This window comes from Pezoporus occidentalis, unplaced genomic scaffold, assembly GCF_034315485.1.
Source record: "Pezoporus occidentalis ecotype Australia unplaced genomic scaffold, CSIRO_AGI_Poc_V1 ctg46, whole genome shotgun sequence".
NCBI lineage: Eukaryota > Metazoa > Chordata > Aves > Psittaciformes > Psittacidae > Pezoporus > Pezoporus occidentalis.
The window spans coordinates 4,697,026-4,724,527 of record NW_026915791.1 but is presented as its reverse complement, the minus strand read 5'-3'; the positions used below and the strand labels follow the sequence as shown (position 1 = coordinate 4,724,527).

General features: G+C 40.0%; 1 protein-coding gene across 1 annotated transcript in view; it reads right to left on the bottom strand.

Annotated features, from left to right (window-relative positions):
- The window catches only part of SPTBN5 (spectrin beta, non-erythrocytic 5), a 98,139-nt gene that overhangs the window by 17,770 nt on the left and 52,867 nt on the right, over positions 1–27,502 (bottom strand). Inside the window, exons 35-50 of the mRNA XM_062635716.1 lie at positions 21,989–22,093; positions 20,855–21,040; positions 17,183–17,338; positions 16,352–16,543; positions 15,618–15,713; positions 13,395–13,513; positions 12,640–12,754; positions 11,343–11,456; positions 9,749–9,870; positions 8,945–9,107; positions 6,867–7,055; positions 5,765–5,842; positions 4,156–4,328; positions 3,013–3,103; positions 2,269–2,415; positions 578–715 (exon numbers count right to left, since the gene is read on the bottom strand). Of these exons, the coding sequence (XP_062491700.1) occupies positions 578–715; positions 2,269–2,415; positions 3,013–3,103; positions 4,156–4,328; positions 5,765–5,842; positions 6,867–7,055; positions 8,945–9,107; positions 9,749–9,870; positions 11,343–11,456; positions 12,640–12,754; positions 13,395–13,513; positions 15,618–15,713; positions 16,352–16,543; positions 17,183–17,338; positions 20,855–21,040; positions 21,989–22,093 (2,184 nt within the window). The remainder of the gene's footprint in view (positions 1–577; positions 716–2,268; positions 2,416–3,012; positions 3,104–4,155; positions 4,329–5,764; positions 5,843–6,866; positions 7,056–8,944; positions 9,108–9,748; positions 9,871–11,342; positions 11,457–12,639; positions 12,755–13,394; positions 13,514–15,617; positions 15,714–16,351; positions 16,544–17,182; positions 17,339–20,854; positions 21,041–21,988; positions 22,094–27,502) is intronic.

Below are 27,502 nucleotides of genomic sequence, written 5' to 3'. Positions count from 1 at the left end.
AAGAAGACAATTCAGTCAAAGTGAGCACAAGAACAATGCAGAGAACATCAAGAGCTAATCTTACTTGTGATGCACAAGTACAAATGATGGACACAGTACCTTAAAAGGAAGCCATTTTAAGGAGGAGCTCTATTTTAAACCCACAGAGTGTCTGACAGCCCATGTGAAAACTCAGTTATGAGAAGTCATGTGCCTGAAGCAAGAAGAACAAAAAGCAGCTGTGGGCTTCTTACTCAATGTGTTGGAGAAAAAAATGCCATTGGGATGAATGCAGAGAATTAACTTATGCGAGCAAACACATTTTCCCCTCAGTATCCCTCTCTGCAATCCTGATCCAAATCAGCAGCAGAAAGCAGAAGGAAACACAACCAACAAATCCTTTTCCCTCTATAGGAATCACCAATACTCCCGCTGTCCATTCAGTCAGTCCAAAATTAGTAGTTTCTTTGCTCTAGTGGTCTGGAAGAATCACATCTGATTGTATCAGGTGCCACACTTGTAGATGAGGTGTGTAGTAAGGCAGCCACACTATCCATGGGAATGACACCAAGACCAACCACTGGCACCCCTGTATTACCTTGCAAGCATCCTGCAGCTTGGTCTGTTTATCCTGGCAACTTGCTAGCAGTTCCTCCCATAGCTCTTCCATTTCTTGTAGTCTGGACTGAATGGCTTCAGGGGCATAGTGCCCCTCACGGAGCATCTTCTCCCCTTCCTGTAGCAGAGAGAATAGTCAATGTTTTCTTCTGTTGCTGAATGCACCAGAAGATGTCACTTTTGCCTCCATAAAACAAAGTCAAGGCCAGCCAGCACTTCCTGACATAAAAAATAGAGGCTGCACAGACAAAGAAAAAAACAGTTAAAGGCAAAATGCTCATTGAAACTAGGGCACAGACTGACTTTCCTGTTTTTCTGGCCTTTAACATTATTTGAAATGCTAGAAGGCAATATTAGAAGACAAAAAGTAAAGAGAATCTTCATTAAGCAACAGCTACATTGCCTAAAACCTGGCAGGGAGCCTAGTTTGCCAACACTCGGTCTCCTCTGGGATGTCCCACATTCTGTGACTACTGTTTGAGATTGCCCAACCACCTGCCCTTTTCTATTCCCTTCCTTGCATTTTAAGAGAGAACTATCTCAATCAAGTGAATCACTGTGTGAGATAGTAAAACCTCTTTTAACCATGTAGCATCATACCACTGTATGTTATAAAAGTCTATCTGCATTTCTAATCCCTGAGCTGCAGATGCTCAACAGGTTGGCACAAGAATAGGTAACGGGGACACAGCAAGACCTCCATCAAGTAGAAGAGTCTGTTTGCTTTAGAAAGCTAAACTAAGCTGTTTCTACATTTTGCAATGGGGAAGAGGAGGCACAGCAAGAGAAAGATACTATACTAGGACATCAGATGTTAATTTTCTTCTAAAGAGCAGCTACTAAAGCTATTTCCACTGAAGAAGACAGGGCATCAAGAAATAATGAGAAGGAGATTGTGAAATAACTCTCTAAAAACAAATCAGTTCACAGAGAATTTTAACTCCAACCTTTAACCCCCTGTAGAGGCTACACACAGTTAAAAGTTGTTTAGGAGGTTTTATGTTTGTTATTTGAAGAAGGGCTGTGCAATACTGGATGTAGGTGAGTCTGAGGAGGGAATCTGTCTTTAATGCTTAGTTATCTGTTGCAAAATACAGCTAGTAAGCACTGTGTTGAAAATAAGGTTAATAAACACGTAACAGTCTGTCCTTCCAAACTCATCATCTGATCACAGCTTCTGCCAAGTATCTGACAAAGCTCATCAGACTTCCCTTGTACCTCTCCTACAAGTACGTCTCTGCATAGGCAACACTTGAAAACTCTTCTTGATCCTTTTTGTTGGATAAATCTTATCTGACTCGCTAAAGTTTTGCATCCAATCAGCTAGTTCCCTGCTGGGAAGAAATGTGTGTACCTCTAAAGTGGCATTCACTCCAGCAAGAAGTCTCTAAAGCCAGTGGATTTAATATTTCACTGAAAGCACCCATCTCTTTCCATTGTGTGCACAGTGAATATAGATAGCAAGCTCACACCAGACAATAAAAGCTGAAAGGAACCAATGGGACTAGAAAATTCTTGGTGGACTAAAAGGGTAAGTTTCACAGTCAATGTGCACAATGTCAGTGAGGGGACAGTGGTTCCCTCTCACTTGTTTAAGGTCACCTTAACTCTGGCTGCCTGCAGTCTCTCATGCCAGTTGCCCACCCTTGCAATCAACCCCACTTCTCTCACAGATTTGATGGAGTCCAGGCGATTTCTGTTGGCCATGATCTCTGCTTGGAAAGTCTGGTGCTTCAGCAGTTTGGTCTGCAGATTGCTTGGATCCTTCCAGCTGTCATCCTGGGCAATGCTATTCTTCTCATTGATCCAGGCAGCCACCTTTGTGAGGTGCAAAACAAAACAAAAGGCTCAGCTTTTCTTCAGCTCCAAGCTGCCAGGCTCTCCTCTAATATGTATAAACCATGGGACTAGTGAGGGAGGACACAAATGAGCAGCCCTTCTGAAGTCCTGCTTCCCTGAGGTCCTCCTTAATGAAGTCACCTTTATATCTGTTTGCCAGCACTGTTAACTGGAAAGGGGGCTGTCACCATGAGATAGTGCATGGGCACACGTGTGCATGTGTACATGTGTTCACGGGTGAGAAAAGGCAGTTATCTCCCTGTTTCTAACCTACTGTCAGTATCTCACAAGAGAAGAACTAATTTGTCTCTTCCCATGAATTTTAAAATGACTGTACACTCCCTTTTAATGCAATTTCTTCTGCATTCTGCTGGTGTCCAATGCACAGTACATCTTTCATCTGGTGACTGGAGGGAAGCTGAAAAATATCCCTTCACACTTATCTTTTCCAGTATCATCATCATTCCAGACTCAGTTCCTTGATTTTTCTCACAGTGAAGCCGTTCAGGGTTTCAGATCTACGCAGTGCAGTATATTTTAAGAAACTAGAATACCAGGAATGCTGTGTGATTGTACCTCAAAGGAATTCTTCAGCAACTTCTGCAGAAGCCTTGATTCCTCTAGCAGACATCTGCGAGCAGCAGCATTCTCCAGCAGTTTTTCTTTCCTAAGTTGAAGACAGATGTGTGAGGTAAAAGCCACAGACTGAATTAGATAGGATGTGGGGTTTCGATTTTCATCTCTAAAACCCACATGATCTAACTCTCCATTCTCTAAGAGAGAGATGTCCATAATATAGAGCCTCACATGATTTGGACAGTCAGAGAAGATGCTCAAGACACTATAGGAAGGATTATAGCAGATAGGTATGTTTAAAGTACACACAAATTATGTATATATGTTTTCTACCTGTAGGAATCACCATTACTGCCTTTCAGGGTATGGGAGAACACAAAAGTAGTGTGTTTCTTATATGGGAAGCCTGTGAGTATGATGGTTTTAGTCATGGATAAATCAAAGCTGCACCATTCTTCCGTTTCCAAATGTGGTTCTGCAGCACTTCATTCATGTTCTTGCAGATATGAGCTAGTTTGATCATATTAATAAATTCATATGTTCACCTTAATCATAAGGGTTATCCAGTTTCTTTGTATAAATTTTATGTGTATCTTTCTATCTACCATAGCACTGCATACAACTGCTTCTACTGTCAGCATTTAAGATGAATATGCAATGTGGTAGGAGAAGGAAAGTAATTCATGTGAAAGGGCAAGACCTAACCAGAAAAACTGCAAATGCCCTGGTGGCTAATTTGAGCAGGGCTTTAAGATCTACCCCATTAGAGCAGTGAAAAAGCAGTTGCGTAGCAAATGACCTTTATGGACGGTATTTAATGATAATGAAGTATTTAATGGCACAGCTGGTCTGGCTTTTGTTTGCAGCGCCGTCCCTAAGGCGAGACCAGGATACAGAATTACAGGAAAACTGCCTCTTTTTCTGAACCCCGCTCCCTCTCCACTTCACTGTATTTTGGAAATCTCCTAATGAAATATTGACTAGACCTCAGGCCAATTTGGCAAGACTATAGTGCAAAGTGCAATGTTGAGTAAATACAAACTAGTTTATGGTTCTCTTAAATAATTTAAAGATCTTAATTACAGGCAGAGAGTCTCATTGCAAAAAGGATGGATGGTTGACATGGGAAAGGTTTGATTTCACCTCCTCAGAACAGCCTGGCATCTGTTGGCGATGTTTTCTGTGTCGTAATGCTTGTTCTGCATTAGCTGCTGAGCAAATGAAGCCATCTCATCAATTTTCTCCATCTGAGCTTCCAGGGCTTTTTCAAACTGCGTGTGTTTCCGCTGCAGGCTCTCCACACTAGACACTGAGTCCTGGATAGGATTCAACAAAGGGAAGCTGCTTTCAGTCAGAGTTTTTCCAACCACTGCACTGATAATCCAGAAGATAAATGACATTTAGCCCACATTTGCAAGCTGTCAAGAAAATTTCTTGGTCTTTGAATTTCACTGGAATTTAATCTCAGACTCGGTGCCTAAATAATGTTCTATGCAGTCTGAGGCTATTATTTCAGGGTCAAAACTGGAGTAACTGCTGGATGCTTAGCTTCTCCTGCATATTATTCTGCTGCATAGAACATACAACTTCTCAAAAGTTAAAGCATCAGCTCCTAATGCTAAATCCCTTTTAAGACAGATGCTATTTTGGAAGCAAATGTGGGATGCCAAACTGAGATCTGAGTTAAGTGAACAAATATGTCATAGAAAGAGATTAAAATTAGAGCCTTGGTTTCAACCTATGGAATTTGGAGGAGCTCAGATCCAGATTTGAATTTGAGGACTGGAGTCTGACATTATGGTTAATCTGGAGAGAAACAGAACTTGACTTCTTGTAACATTTGTGAATCCCAAGCTTAATGACTCAGAGTTCTCTTTTCAGCACCCCTCTGCACTTTTAATTTTAGAATCCATGGTGTCAAAATGTTGTTAGCACAATAAACTTTGCTTTCCCACTATTCTAAAGGAAGCAATAAAGCTCACATCAAACAAGTTAGAAAAAGTTATAAACTTCTGGGTACTTGCATGTGTCACTGGAAGGGAAAGTACAAGAATAGAGCATTTTCTGTACATTGCTGAGCTAAATAGGACTGTAAAATGGGTGGTTCCTTTTAAGTATCACATACTTCAGTGAAGGGACTGTAAACACATACCTGCAGGCTGAAAATATCAGAGACAGACACCAGCCACTAGTATTATATGTTTTTAATACCATTTATACCAATTATGTCTACGTTGAACTCAAATGTAATTGTAGCTCCTTCAGAGATAACTAATTTGGTAGCACTACCTATACAAGTTGCAGGGTAAGCTAAGCATCAGAATGTATATCCAGCATCCTGCATAGCTTTTGCAACCCATGAAATAGTCTGTGGTTTCAACTTACTGCAGTGTTATTGGTACCTGAGGTAGGTAATTTAAAGCTACATTGGGTATGTCAGCAGTGACAACAGTGATGACTTGTGCATTACTGGCAAACGTATTTGAGTTATAAATGACCAGTCAGAGAGAGATGCACTTATTTTCCTGCTATAATTGGAGTAGTTGAACTGTTCCATTACTCTTGGGGCTGAGAATCCTATCCTGTGTAAAGTACCAAGGAAAAAAATCTAATCCTAAACCATCAATAAGATGGAGCAGTAACTTCAGGAGGAGAATGATCACAGGCAGGTTCAGAGCACATCGTCGTACTTCATAGTTCTCTTTCTTCCAGATTGACTGCAGAGAAAATTGTAGTTTGCTGGAGCACCTACCCCTAAGTCCTCATTAGCTAGGAAAGCCTCTTTGCTGCTGAGCCAGCTCTCAGTCTGTTCCACGTAGCCATAGAATTTCTGCATAGGAAAAAAGCCATCCATAAACATGGTATAAAACAGGGGCAAACATGACTTTGGCAGAGTACACTGTGAAAAACAAACTTCCAGGGCTATTCCAAAAATTAACTGCATACTGCTAGATGGCAATTGGCATTAGATGCTATAAAAACCACATGTGTAACCATTATTACTGTTACTGTCTTGCTTTCTCCATTATAATATGATTATTTCTTTTTATCTAAGACCTAAGACACAATACAATTATTTGTAGCTTGCTTGCTAATAGTGTAGAGAGCTGTGGTTATTGTGTAACTGGCCAATAAAAAGGACTCTAACATGGCCTGAAATAAGTAGAATGTAGTACGTAAAGAAGCATGAAAGCAGCCTTTACCACATGGTTGAAGTTCTCAGATATATGAAGCTTTTTAGATGGGACTGGCAGCACCAGCTGTTATTTGAGATACTTGACATTCCCTCTCGTAAAATCTCCATTTCAGTTATTTCTAACTTCTGCCAACAACCCTTTTGAGCAGAAATTTTGTAAGTGAGACGGACTGTTACAGGCAAGTATTTCTGGAAACTGCAGCCAAAACAGTTCTTTACTTAGAAAAAAAGCCAGGGAAAAACACACTGTTCTGTCCATGCTCAACTTTTCTTCAGATGTTTTTTTTAAATACTTGTCTACCTCCATGTCTGTGGGGGAAGTTATAGAATTTGGTAGAGCAGTGATGTTCCATTGTGTGTTCCTTTCACCAGCTGCATGAGGGATTGACCAAATCTTGCTAAGTTTTATAGCCTTTGCAAAACATGAGTATATATTCCACAGAAATCCCTTTGATTTGCAAAGGTACAATTTCTAGAAGTCCTGCCACCACTAAATGTGGTTGGCCTCTGGTATGCCTTCTGGAAACTGGTAAACTATACATGAAACACTGAGTATTATTAGCATATCTTTCATTATGCTGCCTTATAAATTTGCTGTTTATAGGAAGGAACACTGTCAGTGGCATCTGCCTTCTTCCTTGAACATCTTTGTACTCACCTGTAACTCTTGAGCCTGAAACAATTTTATATATTGCTCCTGCCATGCTTGGATCAATTCAGACCAGGCTTCTTGTAGTCTGGAGAGAGACTGGTGAATCTCATGGGTTGCATAGTGACCGGAATTGGCAAGTTCTTGACCATAGTTACTGAGAGAGTTGAATCTTTCCACCCGTGCTTCAATCTCCTCCTAAAATACATTACCAAGGTTGATGTCAAGGGTTTATGGGACACCAGTTATTCAGAATACAAGCCTTAAGGGGAAGAATGTGGGCTGTTACTCTCCAACCCAAATATTTGTATGGAAAATCATTTATCTTTGAGCTATGTTACTAAAACAGCGTAGAATTGCCTAAGAGAAAATAAACGTGGACAATAAATGACTTTATTGCTCTAGGAACAACTGGTCTCCTACAAATCAAAATTGGGATTAAATTAGAAACAGATTAGAAAATACTTGGATATAAATGAATACAGTTTTGAACACCTATAATATCCGTATTGCCTCACTTCAGTCTTCCTACATAAAGGTGGTTCTATGAGAAACAGTGCTTAGAATTTTTCTGCTGCTGCCAAATAGGTTTGCATCAGATTATTACTTTAAAGACATGGTTTTACTTTAGTTTGTGGTGTTAAAGTGAAATACATTAAATTTCTGCACGCAATCTGAGTAATGAGTTATACATATACATACTGAATCCTGAAGGTGAAAGAATTACAAGTGACTGTGACCCCTGCAAAGTGAATGTGGAATTCCTAATGTAAACAATTTGAGATGAAAAGTAACCATGCACTGAAACAATATCGTGCATTAACTCATTAACCTTGAAAGCTATGGCATTTACTATTAAACATCTGAAGTTAGAACTGGTGTTTTAAGGGCTTTTTTTGGGAGTGGTGTTGCCATAATCATAGATAACTCAGCTGATATCTATGATTATGGTTTTTAATTCAGATTAGCACCTTGTGTTCAACTCTAGTCTCTCCAAAGGTCTTTGGTTTGAGCCATTAACCTGAATGAAAAAGACCCTTCCATTTTTCTTCCTTGTCTATAATTCTAGTTTAGTAAACCCAACACAAAATAACATATTGCTTGGATTTGTCCTTTTCCATGTGACTATCTCCTTACAGCTATTTGGTGTCCTTTACCAACAGATATTAAAGACTTAGATCTTGCTATCATCTAACTTTGGAGAACACTGTCTCAGTGTTTTGGGGTATGTTTATTGTGAGAAAGCATTGTTAGCAAAAACGTGGTGAAGTACATGACATAAGAGAGCATTGTTAAAATAGAAGACTGAAAAAGGAGGGGACATCATACTAGGGGTACTTCATACTAGGACGTGAATCAGAATCTAGAAACTATCTGTGCTAATAATGGGACCCAGAAAGCACTGGACATTAGTCATGATTCTGGGAACATGATTTGTAGAAAAAGGAACATAACTGCCAAGAAAAGGTAACACAACAACTGGAAGACAGCCATGGTGCTTGGGAAAAAGTGAAAAAATAACTTTTTTCTAAGATTAATTAACAACATCCCTCCTTTCAGAAAATCTACTAAAAATATTAGGCAAATTAGCCACCAAAAGATTGCATGGTAATAGGTAGTGGGATATGAAGTGTTTCAGAACTGAATGTGTAGTACCCTCCAATGGTAATTTACTGCCCTGTGTGAGACGAATTGCAGTTTTTATTTTCCTCTAAGGCTAATGGAGTTTGCATGACAAAATCTAACTCAAAACTAGAATTAACTGGCATTAAATTTCTGGCAACCCAAATAAAGAGATTGGCAGTGAGCATGCCTTGATACTGAACCAGCTTTTTAGCTACAGGGTTGGACAGAAATATATATGAGAGCTAATGGGGCTTTCTGAGACTTCTTGCAGAGATATGAGCTGCCAAAGAGCCCATGGGATAGAGTTCTGTCAATACGTAGGTGACTTCTGTCCCTAGCCCGTCACTGAAAACAGTCTTCACCACGTTCTTGACACGCCACGCAGCAAAATTCTGCTGTGTTTGCAGCAATTAATTCCCAAAGTTTCCCAGTATGTGCAATTGGAAGCAATGGTTACTTACCTTTCTCTCCTGGTGCTCCTCAATCATGCTTTCCGCTTCATTTGCGCTTTTAGGAAGCCCCCCTGTTTCCATTAGACCTCTGATGTTTTGGGTCCAGTCTAGAATCTCCTTCGTCTCCAGGTTAAATTTCTGCCACTTATATGAGGCTGCCAGCTTCTCCTTCCTGCCACACAATGTGCAGTTCAGCATTATCCAGCACAGAATACCTAGTTGCCTCTCCCTCCCCATCTGCAGAGGAAGGTATCCTTGGAGAAGCCAAATGAAGTCAATTCAAGCCTCATACTTTTTCCTAACAGCTCCTGATGTGCTCATGTTAAACCAAAATCAAAGGAGATGCACAGTGCCTTGGAGACAACATGCTTACCTTATTTTCTACATCAGTTCATTAGGAAAAGAAACGTAAAAAAGCCTTCATAGCTGTTGCTTCCAGCAACAATTAGAGCTCGGCAAAAGCCTTTCTTGTTTTGGAAAGATTCAGGTAAAAAATAATCTTACAGAACGATCCAAAAGTAAGTCTTTCACAAAGGCTTCATAGTAGATTTAATTTGGTAGTCTGGAGGCATTATAGTACCATTATTTAGTGGGATAAGGCACAAACTCATTATGTAAGTTTTCCCAAAGTCACATCACTGGAACTTTTCTTGTACCAAGTCACTCTTGTTCCAATGCAGGTGTCTTGGCTGTCTGTATAAACTTTGTAAAGGATCCTTGATAACTCTTTAAAGGACCCTGGCAAGAAAATTTGAGACTCTGGGAGCAGATTTGTTCCTGCTGAGAGATATTCAGACCACTAGAACTCTTTACCTTTGTTTGGCCTGTTCCTGGAGTTGTAGCCAATTGTTTTTCATCTCCTGTTGCTTCATAGTCAGTTTGTCATTTATGGATGGATTCCTTGTGGAAAGGCGGAAAGATTCCAATTGCAATGGCTGCAAAGAGATTTATAGTGGGGTGACTTTATGCCAAATGCTTATATTTGTTCCTGAGTTTGCTTTTCAGGAAGAGTAGTTCATTTTAAGATCCCAGTTTTCAAAAGCAGGCACTTAAATTACAAAAACAAAATAGACAAAAGGATTTGCTATATGCACAAAAAATACATATGCATGTGCAGGCAATCATCCATGTGAAGGAGGAGATGTGTGTGTTGCTTCACATGCACAAATGTTAATTTACAATTTAGAAATTGCAGAATAGGGGCAAACATCCAGGAAAATGAAGTAACCTCTATTAACTTAATCTTATAAAAGCCATGAAAATATGGCAGAAGCCACCAGATTTGCCTTTCAGCAGAAGACTGAAAAATCATTTGTATTTATTTCAGTTAACAGCAGCATCAAAACACTGTTTTCAGTATAGACTTCTAGTTGATGCTGTTTTCCTTAAGACAGCCTGATCAACAGTAATGAAGAGTCACCAGCCCAGACTGAAAGCTGGTATCTTTCTTTTAAAACTTCATCAGATCAGTGAAAATGGAGAATTTTAATTACGCAGAAAAGAGAATATGCCAGGCTGGTTTCAATCCATAAGAAAAGTACAGCTATTATACTTTGTACATGGTATTTGTGATAGCATCAAAAAAATCCCAAACTTTGCTCTTCTTTCTGTTCCCATGCAACACTCCCCCATAGAGCCTTGTTAATGCTATCTGTGGAATGCTGACTAGCAATCACCCACGTTTCATATGAGAATTAGCTAACAAAGTCACAATGTGCGAAGGTATCACACATTTTGCCACCATTTGCATACTATTGTGAAGAAAAAGCTCAGAGGAAATTTGCAAAAGTATTTCCTATGCGAAAAGGCTTAACACTCTGGCCAACAGTGAAAACTGTGAGAGATTGTTATAGGATTTCTGCTGTGGGGCTAGGCTGAAAAAGAATTCTTATTAAAAACATGCAATTATATAGGAACTCAAGATTAGTCCTAAATGGTTCAAACTGGCCATTTTATGAAAGCCAGAGCTGGTCAGTCAGTTATAACCTAAGATTTTGGGGGTTGATGTCTATGTCAGAAAACCACATGGGTTTTGCATTTTAGTTCTAAACATTAAGTTGTGACTTTGGTTCAAGTCAGTACAGAAACGGGGAAAGATGGAAAGTTAACATTTCAATTCCTCACTTTCCAAAAGATATAAAACACTCTAATCTGGCTCAGAGGTGAGGGCCAGAGAATCAGCAATCATATTAAAAAGGGACTTCTCAGATTTGATGCAGCAGGAAAAATAGCATCTGATATGATAAAGTACAATTAAGCAGCACAGTATTTTAACTGAGAAGAAATCTGTGCTGTGTTTGCATTGCAGTGCAATTTACACTAATGAAAACAGTCAAGCTGTGCATCATGGTTCCAAGAAGCAAAAATGAACTGTTCACAGTATGCTTTCTACTTTCCCACTTCCTACCTCCATTTTGGACTTGATAACACTGATTTCCCTCTCCATTTCTTCATGTCTTCGAATCAGGTTTTCCACAGTTTCCACATCTTTCCCATAATCCAGTGCTTGTATCAGTACACTCTGGAGGGGGCAGTAGGATGTGCAAATGGTGAAGAGGACAAAAAGCAAAAGGGTCATATCCTTATTCTTGCTTAATTAATTTATTTCTATTTTTTTCTTAATAGTCCCCTCCTTCACCCCTTTGCATTGCCATTGAATGTTCTCATTGTCTTTTAAAATATAAACAGGGCACCTAGTCTGTACTCCTTACAGAGATTGAACAAAAATTCACAACTCTTTGAAGAGTCAAAATCTTACTTAAGGGGTCTCTGGCTATTCACATATAAAACAGACAGGAATGCTTCCCTGCATGTCTCAGTCTTTCTTTTCCCTTTTTTCCGTATACCGAAACAACCAAATATTTCCCATTAAACTGTGGCACAAAAATTTTTAGGTGTGTTTTATGAAAATATGGAAAATAAAATTGACCCTCAGAATCCTACCAAAAATGCAATCCTTTACAATGAATAAATAAATTCATAAAAGTTGTTATAAAAATTTCAAACCAACTGCCTTGTAACTGAATTATTAACCACTATGTATCTGACTACTAACTCATAATCAAATTAATATTATTAGTTATGTGGAAGAAATAACGCGTTTTTATATAGCCTTTTTCTTCTGTTAATCTCAAACTTATAATTCAGGATAGATATTTTTAATTCAGTTTTCTAAATTGAATGAGTTTTTTGTACAAATTTTCGAAGAAGTTACATGTTTCATATGTCTGCGTTGCACAGCAGGGAGAGATATGCAAGCTACTATTTAAAGAACTAGCTTTGAATTTGGAGCACTAGAAGCTGTTGACTGGCTCAACACTCTCTGAAGGAGATGCAAACCTGTGTCAGTAACACAGCAAAAAAATAGACATTAGTCTCTTAGCTTCTTAGATTTGTATCCTACTTTTTGCATCTTGCTGTGTTCCTTTCTTATGGAAGGATTTTTTAGACTAAATGGAGATGTTTACAAATGTAAAGTTGCTGCAGCTCAATTACTTGTCTAATTTTCCTTACAGTTAGGGGAAAGAAGGAGGCACTGCTGGAGGATGATTTATCTCATCCTCAAGAGGACATCTGCAGTGTTTGATGACATTTCAGCCTTCCTACGAACTTGATACACAGACAACTATCAAAATGCCAGGGTTGATCATTGCTGGCAAAACAGAACCTTTTCCCATTTCAGTGAACAAAATCAATGTACTTGCCTTCTCAATAATTCTCTCTGTGATGTCATCAATTTCTCTGATTAAAGCATGAATCTCTAGGGCTCCCTCTAACTTCTTCCTGTATGCGTTCAGGTTACCATGGAAACTGTTCCACCTTTTATTGAAAAGAATATTTTAGAGGCATATTTCAGAGGTGAGGATTTCCACAACTGAACTTCATGGTGCTCACTGAGATCTAAGTAAAAATACATGATTTCTGAATTACCTTACATACTGATCACCTATGCCCCCCAAAAGGGGACGCATCACAGTGATAAAGCATTAGCCTGGCAAGGCTACCTGGTTATATGTATTCCAAGTTTTCAGGATGATATGGAGGCTAAAACCTAAAAAGTACGGATACAGTTTCCTTAAATTCTCAATAATCTCACAATCCCAATCTTCATGCTTTCGGTTCTTAGCTAGCGGGCTGTGAAGCAGCAAAAGCAATATGCACTTCACAAGGACAAACCATGTGAATAGATGGAAGTGTCTTAGCTTCATGGATCTAATGTGTAAGGTCACATGAAGCAGCATATATGTCTGGAAGGCTAGAAACATGACTTTGATCCTGCTGGATTAGAAATCCTTCTGGCTAACTGCTCTGAGAGCCTTGAAAGACAACTCCAGCGTCTGATGTTTGGTAGTCCTGGTGTTAAAGAAGAAAATACAATTCCTCCATTTACCCCAGCCCAAGATATCTAACCTTCCTTTCTTGTTTTTGCTTTACAGAGAAACTTTAAAAGCAGACTCACTTGTCATTGAGCTGCTTCCGGCGCTCATATATTGTTTTTGTTTCTTCCTTGTTCTGCCTCTCCAGTTTCATGGCCAGGGCATTGATAGCCTTGATGTGAGCATCATCCACTGTCACCTCCTGTAAAGTGAGAAAAGTAACAAAGGTATGTGTTCAAAATGCTTGTGACTGAGTTTTCCACTGAGGTGGAAAAAACCCAACAGCAACAAGCAAGAGTTTCACTTCACTACCAAGTATTACATATTACATATTACATATGTATGGACATATGGGGCTTGCTCTACTACAACTGCTAGTCTTGCCAGTCCCTGATGATAAGACAGTAAGGGCAAGAAAGAATACTAATGAATATAGATACAACAAAGATCTAGGTCTAGACAAGGACCCTCAGAGCTTCATTTCTAAGCCAGGCATCCCAGCAGGGGCTCGTTCACTGAAGAATAATTGGTGTAGTTGTTGTTTATGTAGGTAGCTGCTGTGGAACACCTGATGTGTGGCAGACAGCTTCTCTGTCAAAAAGGTAGTGATTTGTGCCTCCTAGGCCTACTCACTGTTTTTCCTAGGTATGCTTGTACAGAAATGCCTTCTGTACTGTGGACAATAGGATTAAAATCCACACAGCCTTGAAAAACCCAGGTAACCCATGCCATTGCATTTTCTTCTAAGTCAACATCACTGCATTTTGAAAGGTATGCTAAGTCTTCAAGATGACTTGCTTCACATGTACATACCATAGAAAGGAAAATATTTGCACATTGCACATAGAATCTGGACTATAGAGGAAACATTGTTCTGTTGGAGCATGACAGATGGCCAACACTGAACACTGCTCCAGGATTCAAAAACATTCTCTATTTTTCTAAGGCCAGTAAATCACAAGTTTAGCAGGGAGACATTAATCACTGGTGTAATAGAAGCACAGCTGCAAGATGCCAACACACAAGTAATGTAAGTATTGACTTCATTTGTATTTTATTTATGCTACATCCATACCGATGTGCATGCTTCCATATGTGCTTTACTAGTGTACACAGCCATAAAGTAAACAAGAGAAACCTGCAGACAGACAGAAACTCTGCAGCCTCCTCGCCTGGGACATAATAGCAGCCCAATGTGATGGAATATGAGTAGAAAAACTGGCATCCATCAATACAGGATGACTGCTCCCTACTCTGATCTCAGATGGAGAAACCTAGACTGGATGCACGCACACGCTGTGCCAGGACCAGCCTGCATCTGTTTGTATTGCCCTATGAAGTACTGTGTAACTAAGAATCAACTATGAGGGTATCACTGTCCCAGCCTTTTGCTGCAGGAGTCATGTTCAGGTTGGTACAGGAGCAGTGGCTGCAAGCTGATAGTACCCAAGGCCAAGAGTTTCCTGTGGTACATGAAATCTACTTTAGGATACGGAAAGACTTTCTTATTCAGAGCCTTGTTCTGACTGGGACACTGGGATGTTTCTGCCTCTTTCAACATCATTCTTTCAGCTGGTACTTCCCTTGCTCTGTCCCTTAGCTCACAGTTCAGCTGGTGAGGACTGAAGGGCCAATGAAGGTCTCTTCAGTAATTCCCTGGTGCTGAAGCTGAGTATTGTGGCTCTCTACTCAAATCCAGTATTAAGGCACTGCCACAGGGAATTCTGCTGGGCTCTGGAAAGGGTAGCTCAAGGGTTTCTCCCAGGTGTCAGGCATATCTGTACTGTCACTTCATAGAAGAACATAGAAGAGGATTGTCTCCTTCTGTTATTAGGCAACATAAAGGGAAGATGGGAGCTGCCATAACAGGAATTGGCAATAAAATAACAGGAAAACAAAGAATAAATAATATTAGGAAAGAACATTAGAGTAAACCTCACTCACAAAGTCCATTTTTAACCCACTTCTGGGTGGAACTCACTGTGACTTTGTGGACTGCATGAACCAAACTGGAAATCTATTCAAATTCAGGCTCACACAGCCAGCTTTACAGTCATGTAATGCAATCCAAAACTTTAGGTTGTCTCGTGAGCTCCTGACAGCTCTGTTTAGACACTTTCAAAGTAGAAAGCCCAATGAGTGAAAATTCTGTCATGTTTAATGGCTTATAAAGGGGCTTATACCCCCTGATCTTTTGCCTCCTCAGGGTACTGGAACTGTGTTTGTTACCTAGATATACTGCTAGACTGGAAAGTTAACTGTGGCTTCCTGCCACACAAGGAATGCGCATGGAAAACGCTTCTTACCCCCGATGTTGCTCCGCGGAACTCATTCAGCTTTTTCATGAGCTGCAGGCAGTGTTCATAGTCATTTCCCACATCGCCTACATTAATCATGACTTCCTGGGGAGATAAGCAGCAGACAGGCACACATTCAGGCTAAGAATACAAGAACACAGCATATCCCAGTGCTTATGCTGAAGCAGTAAGTTCTGTGATGTATCTGTAAGTCACTGACCTACAGCTTCTGAAGTCTCTTCTGATCTTCATGTAATTATGAGACATGGTCCTAACTCCTCTAGTCTAATACCGATTACGGAAGCAACCTCTGAATGAAAACTTAGTGGATCAAGTGATCCTTCCTTCATGCTTCTAAAAAGAAATTTTCAGATTGAATGCACAATGAGAGTGAGTGCCAGTTGCCAAATGCTTTCAATCCCTTCCATTCTAGTCTGCTTTCATCCCTCTGTGTTGATGGAGACATACAAGGTGACCGCCAATAATTGCAATCACTTTATGTAAACATTTTACATGAGAACACGTGCTCATACCGTCTAACTGACACTGGCATGGAAACACTCCAGAAAACTTCTAGAATTTATTGAATTATTCCTTCCATATTTTTTGTAGAACATGTCATGATTCTTCCAAGCAAAAGCCACTAATAAAATATGCTGGAAGATGACACCTTTATCATAAGTGCAATGCTGAATAACAGGTCTCTAGTGTGCTGCTTGGACTGAATACTAGAATCCATTCACCTTCTCTCTGATCCAAGCTTCCACCTGGTCCACCTTTTGGAGAAATTCCAGGAAGTCCCGGCTGTCCTCCAGCATCTTTCCACGGGCAGCAACAGCTCTCTTCAACTTCTCCCAACGTTCCTGAAGCATGCGGACTCGGCGACGGATCTCTCCTGATCTTGGATGGCTTTTTGACACCAGGGATTCTCCTTTCTTCATATTCAGAGGGAGAAATTAGAAACTAAGGTTGACACTTATTCCTAATGTGATTACCATGCTACATGACCTTTCTAGAAGGACTCTCCCACTTTCCTAACCTGGATTGCACAATAAATTACTAGTATAAAATCTTATTGCCCAAATAATACTGCTCAGCTGAAAGCTTTTATGTCTGGGGGAATCAAGAACACTAGGATTTGAACATTTCCATGTTCCATGAACATTCATGGTGTGGAAGCACCAAGAGAGGTATGAATGTGTCCTTCAGCTATGTGGTTTACTCAGTTTGAACAAGAATGTTCACAGATCAGTTATGAAATCCACTTTATCTTTTGCAGGAGTAATCACCCCAAGCAAGGAAGAAGTCAGTGATACCTTCCTATTTAGGCAATAGGGAAAGATGGAAATTCCCTAGGTAGAGCAACTAACAAATCTCTTTGCTCCAAATTACCAGGATTAATCTTCCATGGCATAGCAACTGGGTTCTGGAATAGCAACTGGTTTCTTGCCACAGAAGTAGGATAATTGACATAGAAGAGATGAACAAGCTACCCTTCCTTTTCATTTTATCCATCTGCCCTTCTCTGGATAACCAGCACTATTCTGTAAAAACACTAGCAGGTTGAGAGTTACCTTATAAACAGCTGTGATGATTTCTTCATTTGCTAGAATCTCGGCCTCAAAGACCTGATGTTTCTGCAGCAGCTTCATTTTGTCCTGCAGACTGCTAGGGTCTTGTATGGAAGGATCCTCTAGCTTCTGCATGCGCTCACTGATCCAGTCTTCTGCCTGCAGCAGTGTGGCACATCAGAGTTAGCATGACAAATACACGCTGTCCTGGGGCCTCCTCCCAAAACAGCTCATAGCCCTATGCGAGTGTCTATCCTTGGGCTAGGTAAATCGAGGTAGGAGATGCCAGCAGAGGTGGCTATCACTATTCTACTTGATAGGAAATAAAAGCAGGTAGAAATGAAATTAATTTTGGTCTGACCACAAGAACAATGAAAAACTCCTTGAATACCTCAATTTTTATCACTCTAAACAGATCATATAATCTTTTAGATTACATAGAAAGAATCTGAGCACATACGCAGTCTCAACATTGTAGACATATTTAAAATAAGATTATAATAGCTAAACCTTGGATTTAGATCTTTGAATTTCACCTCCTATCTCTGTCATTGACCTGTAAGATGGCTTAAGATTCTTGAGAATTCTGGTGCTTCACCTATAAAAAAAGCACTAACATTTTCTGATCTCAGTGATGCTGTGAGACCTAAATGGAAAATGCAAAGCAAACAGTGCCTTACTGATGGGGCCAAGCACTAGTCAGATTATTTGAAAGCAAATACAACTCTATTTGCTTTTACACTTCATAAAATTCAAACTGGTCTACTTAGGAACATCACAGTCACATGAGCAGGTGAACAATAAGGACTAACAAAACAGGAGTTACGTGTTTCTCTTAGGAAATTATTTTTTTTAAGGGATTTAGGTGTATTCAGAATAAATGGACAACAGAATAATGGGTTTTCCGCTATTTTCTTTAAAGTCTGCTAAACTTTAGCCCTTAGCACTGAAGGAAATATTTCCTATCCATCAAAACACTGAGAACTGAACACTTGACGTATGTTGTAACTGATCCTTCTGTCCTCAGACCACTCAAGTAACCTAATGTTTTGACAACGCAGGAACAGCAAATTGAAGCCAACTTTATCAGTTCCAAAGCATCTTGGCTGTCCTTGCAGAACTATGCTACATGCACACAAGACCTGACAACTGGAGGATTTTCTCAGTTAATTAATGATTTGAAATGCTGTTTCAGCTGCTGAAATCCTATAAACAATAACTGAGATAGCTTTCATGAGCCACGTGCTCTCCAGAAACTGCCCCCCTCCAAAGCACAGTTAAGAGACTCAATCAGGAGCCTTAAGTCAAGGTTGCCCGGGGCAGCACACTGTCATCTGCTGGTTTAATTTCTGACACCCTCCTCACAATCTCGGGCCTTCTTCCTTCTCCAGCCACACATTAACACTTTAACATCAGTTAACTGACCTCTCATTTGAATGGGAGAGGCTTTTCCACACAGATGAGAAACAAATGAACACCCTGCGCGCATATATATATATATATCTATATATCTATATATATCAACCTGAAGGGCGATTTAACACTGAGGTACAGACTTTGTGACAATGGGATAGCCTGTAAGTCTGTCTCACTTCTCTAGGACAGTGTAGGAGAGTGTGTCCTGATTTGTGAGCTGCACGTGATCTTGAGTTAGTCTTTGGGGGGTTGTGCATAAACCCCCAAATTCCTGTATCCTGAAAAGGGCACAAACTACGTCAGCCAGCCTTCTAAGCAGACTGTATGATGTTGAGTTCTCCCTCCTCGCATTGGTAATCACAGGATGTGTTGTCTCTGTAAGAACATATATAGCTCTTTGTGTAATTCCTTCTAGAGCATAACCAGGAAACTTCTAATGACGACAGCGATAACTGTTTTCTGCTGATGCAAAAATTTATGTTTGATCACTAGAAATTACTTTAGATGACTCCAGGAGGGAGAGTTTCCAGGTGGGTGGGACCTGATAAGTAAGAATAAGCAATGACCTCACTGATTTCACAACTAAACTCAAAACTCATCTCTGCAATTTAACTTCTCTTTGGGGACTATTCTCAGATATGAACTTGTACACACCCAGAACATCACTAAAATCAAATTAAACATTCCATTCCACCCAAACAAAGAAGAAGAAAGATATTACTGTAAGATTTTTTTTTGTTGTTTTTATTTCTTGGTGGCATTCACATTCCACAGCAGTAGGCAATGAATTTAGATTATTGAGGTAAATGACCAGGTAGTTTGAGAGCAAAAACTCCCTATAGAACTCTTAACTGAATTTATGTGGAGAAAGTGAATGAGAAAAGGGAAATGTTCCTCATTGTACAGGGCCAGGTCCTCTGCTTTAAGAGTGTGATTCAAGAATGAAGAGAGCCAGCAGTCCAAGCACTGATTTGACAATTACAGAGAGATGGGAAGAAATGCAGAAGTATCCTTACTTAATGGGTTGATTGTGTCTCTAGGAGGGCATTGACAATTTGTCTGCAGAGAGGATGTTGGCAGTTCTGTGAACCTCCTATCAGAGGTACATTGCTCTTTTGAAATTATTAGCACTGTCCAATGCACCATCCAATCCACCCACTCCCATCTGCTAGTCCACAAGGTTGACTGACGACCATTGATGGTGGGCTGGTTCATGCGATTGATTGATAGGAAACATATAGCTAAATAATATGAGTAAATATTTGGCTGTGTAAATAATCCCTGATGAAGTTTATTTAAATAAACAGCATGAAGCTCTGGCTCTTTAGTGTAGCCAAAGAAGAGGTAATTTTAATGTCCGGGTATTTTTGGGCCTGGGGGGAATTCCAAATATATTGTGCTGTAAATTGAATTTTAGCAGCCTTTTTTTCCTTTAAATTACTTTTTCTTAAAAAAAAATAAATAATTAAAAAGCTGTTTGGTTGTCAGCACCAGCTGTGTTACAGCCATTCATTCTCCTTTGATGATAATCCTAATTTGTCCTGTGATAAGCACCTCCAGTTTTTCTTTAAATGATGGAGAATGTTCCCTGGGATGCAGCAGTGGAAGGGGTACATACCAGGCCAGCAAGCATGCTTGCAAATATCCCTCTGGGCCTGGGGGCTGTTGTTTATGCCAGCACACTGGATGCTAGCACATTTTTCAGTCACACACATTGTGCTGCCCTTTGAAAGCCTGACCTACTGTGACTTTCCAACAGCAGTGCCAAGAGCAGAAGTACTCAGTTACAGGACAAGGACAGAACAGGAGACACACAGATGAACATATTCTTCAGAGACTGGTCTGGAGAAGCTGATGAGCTATGCTAAGTTACAGCACTGTTCTGAAGGCCTTTAGCGACACCCACTAGTAAAGCTTGGCACCCTTGCCATAATGCTTTCTCCTTTGTATTCACCCTAATTTGAAATATCTTCTCTTTCCCACCACAGAAAACACAAGGTAGGAGTGGGTTGTTTTCCTTTAGTTAGTTTTATTTTAGCAGATATGTGTGTGTAAAGTAGCTGTAATGGGCATAATGCCACAACGATGGTATAGTAACAGCACTGGCATTGGAGCACCCCTTTGTTTGAGTGTGGAAAGAGATGCCAAAAGGGAACAGATGTTCAATTTACCTAATCCCTGGCAAAGGTGAGCACTTTATCCAATGGAGATAGGCAGCTCCCCTGCCTTCCATCCCATCCCACCCTAAAACCCTCTTACCTCTTCCAAATTCTGGTAGAAAAGTGCCAGAAGAAGGGCAGTCTGCAGTTTCTCTCTCCTATTCTGGGATAGATCCTTTATCTGCTGCTTCCTCTCACGAATGGCATTCAATTTGTGCTGGATCTTTAGCCCTTCCAGTCCACCAACCTTTTCTATCCTGCTTGCCTGTTCTTGAAGAGACATCATCTGAGAAGAGGCAACAAGTCTAAAATTACTTTAATGCTTCCAAATGGTGTAAAAGAAATAAAAACCTCCTTTCCATATCTAAAATCCTACTTTTTTTCTGGAATGAACCAAGAATGGCAGGGACAAGTTAACTAGCATTTTCCCCCACCCTCACCCTGCAGTATGTTATATCTATGATATCTTTGTTATTGGTCTCTGTAGTGTACACTGGCTACTTAAATGATTTAAAGCTGTAGCTCCAGGAGTCTTTTGCCACTGATCGTATGGTGCTAGGAATCAGGGAGCAAGCCTGATATCTGAGTGTTCATGTTTCATTGTTTTGTGGAAATCAGGTGTTGGAAGATAGCTCTCAACATGAGTAATCAGTCTGGCAGGGAGCTGGCACAGGTTCTGGGAGCTCATTCCTTCTGGAGAACACAAGCACAGCAGCAGGTTTGAGTTTAGAGCTAGCCTGGATGAATTACAGCAGTGGCCATCAGCCAGGCAGATTCCTTTACATGTAGGTGAGCAATACAGCATCTGTTCTAAAGGTGCGAAGAGGCTAGCCAGTTTGGTACAGGCATTGTAGAGTAAATGTCTATTTAAATAATTAGACAAGTCATCCCCTCTGACCCATTGTATTTTATGTGCTTTAAAAACCACTGTGGGTTTGGTTTTTTTTTTCATGAAAAAAGCAGAAACTTCTGATACCCATAACACACACTATGGCCTGTGTATATTTCTTCCGGTAAGTCCCACTATTCAAGTTCCTAAGCAGTTTTCCTGTCTACGGAGAGACAATACAGGCAGGACTTGGGTATGGCATGTTTAACACTTGTTCTTTACTGCTCTGCCATCTATTTCACTAAACTTCCCCATTTTCTTTTTGGTTCAAGCATATCAGGCGTATTACACGTGTCAGCAATTTGATGTGTAGCTTGGCAGAATATTTGTTGTTGATTTTCGTACCTTTTCATCCTGTGATGCCAGAAGTTTCTCAAAAGCCTCATGTTTCCTTATCAGTTGTTCTACTTCATCTACAGAATTTCCAAGGTCACTGCTTTTCAAATAGATCTATAAAAAGAGTTGAGTATTTTTCTCAATGGAGTAATTATCACATAAACCTGATTCATAAATGTAAGGTGAGGCATTAACTCTGCAGTTGGGAGTGAACTTGAGAGGGAAAAAAGGAACAGAAGGCAACTGAAACTGGAAATTAAATCATAGAGCTCCACGGTCTTAAGCAAGAAAGAGAAGCTTTAATGGGTTTGGGTAAGAAAAGTGACCTATCACAGCTTATCATAATCACTAAGTCACAAAGCTGGAATTCCAGAGGTCTAAGCCATCCTTGCCATCCAACACAAGATCAACAAACACTGTTGTGTCTGACAGATGTCTGCATGATTCCTTCTTAGAAGACTTCCAATAACAGAGACTTTGCAGCCACCCTGGGCAATTTATTCCAGTGCTTCATTACCTTTACCATTAGCAAGATTTTCCACATATCTAGCCTGAAAATGCATTGCTAACACTTCACCTCATTGCATACTGCCCTCTCCATCACACTAAGGAGATAATTCCTTTTATATTTGCTTTAGCTTTGCATATGTGGCTTTGTACCTGCTTGGAGGCTTTTTGCCTACTGGGATTTCTGTCTTATCTACGCTAAAACTACCCTGATCTGATCAATCATTCCACAAAGGCTGTTTCTTGACTCCAGTTATTCTTATTGCCTTCTTCTGGGTTTTCTCCATTTCCACTGATTTTGAAACAGGGTTCCTAATACTTGATGCAATAAGTGGCAATAAGCAATAAGGCTGCCACAGTGAAAGTAGTGAAGACAGCAGAGAGATTATGTGTGTATCTTTCAAGCTGTACTCTTCTGCATGTACCTGTGTACAGTGCTTAGCTTTACCACAATACCATGAGCTCAAGTTCACCTTGCAATCTAGTATAAGCTTCCAGAAACTTTTCAGAAGAACTGCTATCAGACCAGCTTGTCTCCATCCTGTATTTATACATCTGATTGTTCTTGGAACATGCCATAACTTGCACCTATACCAAGTGCATTATATCTCTTACTGTCTCAGGCCATACATCCCACTTGCCTGCATTAATTTTATTTACTGTCTGTCCTGTCAGTCTCTGACGCAGAAAGACTTTAGTCCAAAATAACAAATGCAGTTTTAAGGAAACTGACCCCTGCACTATTCACTTCAAACACTGTGAGGATCTTTTCTAACTAAATCACATACATCTCTAAGGCAAAACTGTGTTTCTTGGCTCTTTCCTGATATTAAGAATGCTGACTGCCCAACTTACTTCTTCACTTCCTTCTCCCATGCATTCTGTTACATTCAGTTTTGCCAAATGAAAAAGAATAAACAATGCAGTTATCTATTATCAACAAAAAGTTACCAGATTTTCTACAGGCCACTAGGATTTTATTCCTTTCCAGTGGATTTAATTGCCTTCAGTTTCTTCCTTTATTTGATGACAAGACCTGATGATATCAGAACAAAAATTCCAGTCAGAGGCTCTGATGGGACAGGAGATAAAATTACCTGCGGACAAGGTTCACAGTGGAGTGAACATGACTGGATAGACTTTGGAGTTCAGGTTGCTATGAGGAACTGTATTTATCAGCTGGGCCATAGCACTTCGTAAACCATTTTGTGAGCACATGGAATCACAAGTATTTGGATAAAGATGAGAAATTTCAACCATAACTCTACCTGGGTAAAGTACAATTAGCATAGATGGGAGAAGGATTTGAGATCGATGATATAATGTAAAAGAATTAAGAGGCATTCTTTATATGAGAGAAAAGGTATTCTCTTCAGCTGCTTTAGAAAACTAGTAATGATGTTCATTGTCTGTATGGAAGTATCAGATGACTGTTTAATCCCACAGAGCATTTTCTGAAGGAGAGGTTTCCCAGGCATGTGCCATGTGCAGGGGAATCCAGACCTACTTGTCAGGGTTTGAGTGCACCAGTAGGCTCTGGTAGCTCTGACCATCCCCTGGACATCCCCCTCTTTCTCCCATCTGGGGGTCCCTCTGAGGCTCAGCCCTGGCCCTAGCCCTGTCTGAGTTGCATAGAGGGGAGGTCTGAGTCCTGCCCTGGTCCTCTTGGACAGACCCCAGATTTCAGTCATTACCTCACTTTATTCCCTTGATCTCCAGCTGGTTGATAGAGCCCTTGGCAGCTCTGGCTGAGAGGACTGACAGCCAGACTTGGCCTGACTTTCTGGTTTATTTTTTGGGCAGTTAACGAGAGGGATATTTACAGAAAACCACACAGAAGAGTATCATGCACAGACCAGATGTTTAAACTGCTCTATACTAATCCATGCCAAGTATCAGGAGAAAGGTGAATAAATCTCAACACAGTAATCGCTGTCAAGAAGAGGGGAAGGCCCCTGTACAACACTCCTAAATTTTTGATAAGTCTGGCCCATAAATCACCAGGATGCCTAAAGAAATACATTAACATTAATGCCTCTGTATGTTAAATACAACCCACAGCATGACAGATACCCTATCATTCACACTTCAATCCTCTGATCCATCCTCCTCATCAAGTTTATGAAATTTGACAGATTATAATTTTTTTTTGAGTGTTTTTGGATTTGATTTGCTCTTGTGAAGGAAGATGCCCACATATGTGGGCTCCAGGTCTGTCTACTCTAATGCTTTGTTAAACTGCTCATGATTACCATCCATATTTACACTGCTGTTACTAACTGAAATAGAAAGTTATCAGCTGAATCTCACTCACTCCTGTTCAGGGTATACAAACTTACATCCACATGCTGCATCTCTATTTTGGTGTTTTAGATGCTGCTTTAAAAGCACTGTAGCTTCTCTGTCATATTTTGTGGAATATCTACCACTTTTTGTCAAAAAAGATTTATCTCCTGGACCTTTGTTGAGTAACTGTTAGTAGAGAACCTGCAAGCTTTGTGATACCTGAAGAAATGATCATCCATTAATTTGCCTGCTCATATATCTGTGGTGGAAGAAAAAGGCAAGGGACATATACTGGTAAAGATAGTTTCTTTCTTTGGAAGAAGAGAACAGAGACATCTGAGAGCATGTGTGGGATAGTGAGTCATAAGCAGCTGCCACTGGAGTGCTCAGTGCCTTGCTGCCGCTGAAGATCACTACACACAAATAACACTGAGCATTCAAAGCTGTGCTCCTTCAACTACTATAGCACTGGGAAAACGTCCTCCTGATTTCTGAAAGCTTTGGACCAGGTCCTCCAAGAAGAAGCTTGTGCAAATGCTCTTGAGAAGTAAGGTTTTAATACTGAGAAAGAAAACTGGTGCAGAAGAAAACTGGCTGTGTACGATACAGGCAAGGCAATGGCAATGCACTAGAAGAAAGGAGCCCCAGTAGCATCAACAGTGCTACTCGGAGGGCTAGTGAGATGAAAACTTTCCATTTGTCTTTTGAACAGAAATCTTATGACAGCAATTGCTAGAATCAGAACCACAACATTCTTTTCATTTAAACATTTGTTATACCAATCTGAAAGCAGAATGGAAATTGGCTGCTATGCCAAGATGCTGGCCTGTGGCCAATTACATCACTTCTTGGCATCTTTTTAGACAGGTCCCCAAACCCCTGCTTTGAATAAGACGTGTTAAATTCAAATACTGAACGCTGCATAGCTCTGCTCAGGTAATCTACCAGGGTCTCCCACTGCACACAGCAGGTAGAAACTTTCTTTCACATTTGTTTCTGTTATGAATCACAGCGTGTCATTAGAAATTTGGCTTAGGCACAAAAAAGCACCATATATTTGACCACTTGCTATTTAAGGGACTCGTTTTTAAATGAAGGCTTGCAAGGATGCTTAAACCACAAAATGGACTTGGCCCTTATGAAATTTGAAATGGAGCGTGTAACAAACAGCCAAGTTATTAACAATGCAAAGCAGAGAAATGGAAGTTTTAACCCTACTTTTTCACTATTTCTGAGCTCACTGTGTAGATTCAGCCACACTGACAAGACCTTTCAGATACAAGGTAATGCAGAACTTAATGCAAAGTCTAATAAAAAAATGTTAATTTTAAATAAAACAGTACCATATACACACTTATGTGACAGCACAGGTCAGCTCCAGCTTTTGGAAAAATACTGAATGAACCATTTTAGTCATAAGGATAACTAGGCTCTCTGGATACCAGAACTTCACATTTATACACACTGGAAGCTGACACAGCCCCAAAAGAAATTAGTCTCCAAGAAGTGTCATTCTTATTTCTCTAGAAGAAAAACTATTTTAAGTATTTGTGCAAATCCACCCCCTTCTGCTTCTGCTCTTCACAGTGTATCAAGCTCCACGTATTTTGCCCCTCTCTGCCTGCCCTTGACTTGCTGCTGAGATTGCAGGAACTCCACTGAAAATCTTTCAGGCTTAAGCATGTACAAAAAGCCAGAATTACTACCAGTTTCAAATGCCTTCACTTAAAACATGCAATTAAGTCCAGACTCTTGCCCAGACAGATAACAAGGTTTGATTTGACTTAAGTCTAATAAAACTAAATATAAAAAAGGATTAATGAATTAATATTTACACTTAGTAAACAAATGTGATTAACATCGTGATTATATACAGTTTACAAATACACTGCACTATGTTTCATTTCAGTAAAAGTTATAACAAGGTATGATACTATAACCATAAGAGGAATAAAACACACTGAAGTTGTTTATATACAAAAAACCCTAAAACAGATCACCTTTTCTATCATACTGTTATCACATTATTGGCCTCTGATCTCTCAATCTAGGTGTGAAATTCTAATGTTAAATGTATTTAAAATGCCCTTCCCGCCTCCCACTGCATTCTGTCTCACCAGCATAAGAATATAATGATCTGATATTGGAAATGCATATGGGAGAAACACAGAGAAGTCAGTGTTATTGCTATGATCTCTGCCTCCCACCTACCACTTTCTTCTTCAAAATTTGCATGCTTAACCCCTATAAAGTAGTAGGTGTTAGGCCAGAATCCTATGTCATACAACATCATCATTAAAATATTTACTTATGAAACATTTATCTGAAGGCAGACTAAATTCCTCCTGACCTCCCCATACTTTCATTGCTAGAAACTTTGCTGGAATACCCAAACTTGACATGCTATGGACACTAAATTCCCTTCATTTCCCTCAGGAAAGGGTGGGACCTCTCTTTTTCTAAGGGGGGGAAAAAAGTGATTTGCTCCTACACACTGAAGTATTTCGGGTTTTGAAAGCAAGTATTACTTGTAAAAGTTACAAAACTAGGAGTTAACCATTTAGAAATACAGCATAATCTGACAAGCATGAAAATGTGAAACAGTGAAACAGAAAACAAACAAGAAAAACTACATTGAGGATTTGTACCAGGTCCCAGATCAACTAGCAGAGAAGAAAATCAGTTCTTGGCTCTGAAGTCTTGAGCCTTCAAAGTGCGGGGCACTATGGC